The sequence below is a fragment of the Habropoda laboriosa genome, unplaced genomic scaffold (assembly GCF_001263275.1).
Source record: "Habropoda laboriosa isolate 0110345459 unplaced genomic scaffold, ASM126327v1 scaffold309, whole genome shotgun sequence".
Taxonomy (NCBI): domain Eukaryota; kingdom Metazoa; phylum Arthropoda; class Insecta; order Hymenoptera; family Apidae; genus Habropoda; species Habropoda laboriosa.
The window spans coordinates 16,538-19,987 of record NW_017100481.1 but is presented as its reverse complement, the minus strand read 5'-3'; the positions used below and the strand labels follow the sequence as shown (position 1 = coordinate 19,987).

The window sequence follows — 3,450 nt, the reverse complement described above, 5'->3', positions numbered from 1 at the left end:
AGTGAATCAAGAGGAAGGTGATGCACAATAATAAAAAGAATTGAGAAAGAAAGGAAAAAGAACGAAGAAAGGAAAGAAATGTCGGCGATGGAAAGAGGAGATTTATTTCGAGGCATTCTCTCAGATCGGCCAGTTTTGGGTTGCGCGAGAGCGGAGGAGAGACGCTTCGTTGACTTTTCACGGTCGTCCAGAAAAGAAAAAGCGAAAAAAAAAGAAAAGAATTTAATCACCGACTCGAAAACCACACAGAATTTTTCTCAAATTCGAGTCATGGGGTTTTAAATTTAGGTAAACTGCGTCGGTAGAGGTATTCTCGATACATAGCGTGTAACATTAGGACTAACGATTAAGATGCTGAAACATACGAAACACGATTGTCATTAACTCTGCAGTAAGCCGGTAAATATCTCATTGAAAAAAAACAAAAAAAACAAAAAAGAATACCGGTGACAGTCACCGATAAGGGACAAAAAAAAAAAAAAAAAACCGACGAAACAATACCGCGTTCTTGTTACAATCCAATGTGTTCAGTTCAGTTCGTGCGGAATGCCGCGAAAGAGAGAGAAACGAGTGAATTACGTTGTAAACCTGTCGAAAGTGGAAAGAAAATCGACCAACGATTACGTTGATTGCATTAGTACTGCAGGGTTTACCGGGAATCGAGATACTCATTAAAAAGGAGAAGTCAAAGTTAAGCTTTATAAAAAACGAATAAGAAAGTGAAGGAGTAAACGAGGAACGGTAGCGAGGTGACGATATTTTTTTTTTTTCTTTTGCTTCAAGCACTTGTTCGGAATGTCTTTTTTTTTTTTTTTTGTTCGAAAAAGCGACTCAAAAAGAAGAAAAGTAACGTTCTCGGGAACTGAGTGTGTCTATACGTTCCGTGGACAATCCGTGGACAAGAGATCGAACTATTGGTGTCCGTAGAGGTGTACGCATACGTATATTTTGTAATTGTGTAACGGTGAAAATTAGCTACGCTGCTTTGACACATTAAGGCCTTAGTACATTGAAATCAGTTACGTTTCGCAATCGTGAGTACCGAGTAAACGAGAGGGGTGTTTCACCAAGGCGTTTCGATTCGTTGCTCGTGATTAAATGGCAACGATCATTGCGCGTGGGAGGGAGGGAGGGGGATTTAGAAAACGATCAATTTTTGTGAATTGTTACGGGGGCAGAATGTTGTCGATACGAACCGAAAATAAGAGAAAAAAAGAGAAAACATACGTTCCTCGTTTGAATTCTAATTCGAACTGATTTAAGGGAACTAGAGCCTTAAGCTAGTTGTATAAAAAGAAATGAATTTCCTTAGGTACCTATTGTTTTAACGTATGGATCGTCTATGTCCGAATGATCGCGTCATTGAACAACACGACACGAAATCGAGGAAAACGAAAATCGGGTAACGAAGAAAAATGTCTTCTGACAAATCTGGGAAAAAGGAATAAAAAAACGAGTGTCTCCGCACTTTACTCTGAAAAAAAAAATAAAATAATAATTAAAAATGGAAAAAAGAAAAGAGAACATAAGAGAGAGAAGCACGCGCGACCACTGGCGGCATGCTTCTGTTAATATGTTTCAATGGATTTATTAAAAAGAATCACAAAATGTCTTTCTAGTTAGTATAGTAATGGTAATTAAGAACTTGCTGATTCCACGTTCTCATGGCTCATGGCGACACAATAAAGAATAACAATGAACACTACACTATTACAAATATTTATTATAAATAAGATATAACAAATATAAAGGATAAATATATTATATTGAATTAATAATGATTGAACGAGATGAAATTTTTTGGTATAATAAAATGAAAAGATGAAATGTTGTTCAGATTATTCTATCCTGGACTGACGTATCCTGAAAGATCGTAAATCCACGCTTTTTTTTCGCATTTTTTAATCGATTTTTATCACTCAACGTCTCGTATTTGTGTTCGACGTCGTTTCCGAGATTTGAATTTACCGCCGAAAGTATGTCTTCTGTTTTATCGAGAGAGCATCTTCGTTGCATCGACAGGTTTCTGTCTTATCGATAGATCTACCAGTAGCTTCATGTTTTATGTCATAGACGTCAGAAAATATTTAAGAATCTAACATTCCTATCTTTCAACTTTTATGGATATATTATCAATAAATAATAGTTTGTTACCGTTAACGTTCGTAGAATGTAATTGTATGCAGAAATTTGTTTTTTTTAGATCGTTTACTTTATCAACAAACGATGCTTCTTTTATCTCTATCATAAAAAAAGTTATTACTCTTTTCGAATGTTAAACAATTACGCGAAATTACATTCGCTGTTGGATCATTGTATTAATAGATGTTATAAAAATTTATAAGCACGTTCAAAAATATACGACTCTGTTGATCGTTGGACGATACACAGCCATATGTAAAATCGAGGCGACTCGGAGTCGCCTCCAGTGCTCCAGTCGTGCCAGAACCACCGAGCGGTGCGAACGTTTTTCCTCGTGCGTCGCCTTCTTACTGGTCGTGTATACGTACGCGCGTATCGGTGATACATCGCGACCATACCGAGTCGCACGTTTCCGATATATAATCTGACGTCGTTGAACGTTCTTAATCGAATCTGTCCCCGCGAATCGAGCGTGTGGTAGACGTTTAAAATTCTGTGCACAAGAGAACCGCGGTATCTGTGATACGTACGTGAAGAACTAACGAGGCGATCGCGAACGTTTTCGTCTTTTTCGTAAGGTGCATCAACGAGGCATCGTTGAAACGTAATTTGAAATATTTTTGGCCGTTCGTGGAAGTGTCCCGGCATTCTTAAACCGGTACGATACCGCCTCGGGAACGATTTCGATCGGAGACGTGAAGTGCACCGAAAGTGTTGGAACGGGTAACTGGCGGCGAGAACGTGAGTAAACACGTTTTTTTCCTTTTCTCGACTAACGCCGATAGTACAAAGTACAAGTTTCCTCCTATTCTCGCTTCCGATCATTTTTCTTCTTTTTTTCCCTAATCTCGAGTGACCACAAAGGTTCTTGCGTTTTTCTTTCGTTTCACTTGTTTCTCTCTTCGCGAAAAATAATCGATCGTTTTCCGTATCCCCGATAGGTTAGATTTCGTACGGCGGACCTGTAGAAAAACGCGGTTCCGATGACTGTGCGTGTGAAACGTATCAATAGGTCTTAATAGATCTGTCAACTAGCACGGGACAAGGAATTTTTCTGTTCACGTTCGAGGGACGCGCGTGCAGCTGGTAAATCAAGTGCGTGTCTAGATCGTTCGTAGTGAGAGTGAGGCTCTCCATATTTTTATTAGGCATCAGCTGACAGTGTTAGAGCACACAGGGCTTTTTCAACGGGATCCGCTTGACGTTAGCCACCGTGAAGTTAATTTCCTTCGCATTCGTTCGAATCCCCCGATACGTCGACAGAGGCGGCGCTTTATTATTCCGTGCGAGTAGTTCGCCTAATAGAAC

At 39.3% G+C, this 3,450-nt stretch overlaps 1 protein-coding gene across 1 annotated transcript; it reads right to left on the bottom strand.

The window, feature by feature from the left end:
* Nucleotides 1-2,328: 2,328 nt before the first annotated feature.
* LOC108575995 lies at nt 2,329-2,869 on the bottom strand (the record flags this gene model as incomplete). The annotated part of the gene is given in 4 exon segments (XM_017938935.1): nt 2,329-2,418; nt 2,421-2,566; nt 2,642-2,741; nt 2,744-2,869. Coding segments are annotated over 4 exon segments (462 nt in total), but the record flags the coding sequence as incomplete, so codon positions are not given.
* Nucleotides 2,870-3,450: the final 581 nt, after the last annotated feature.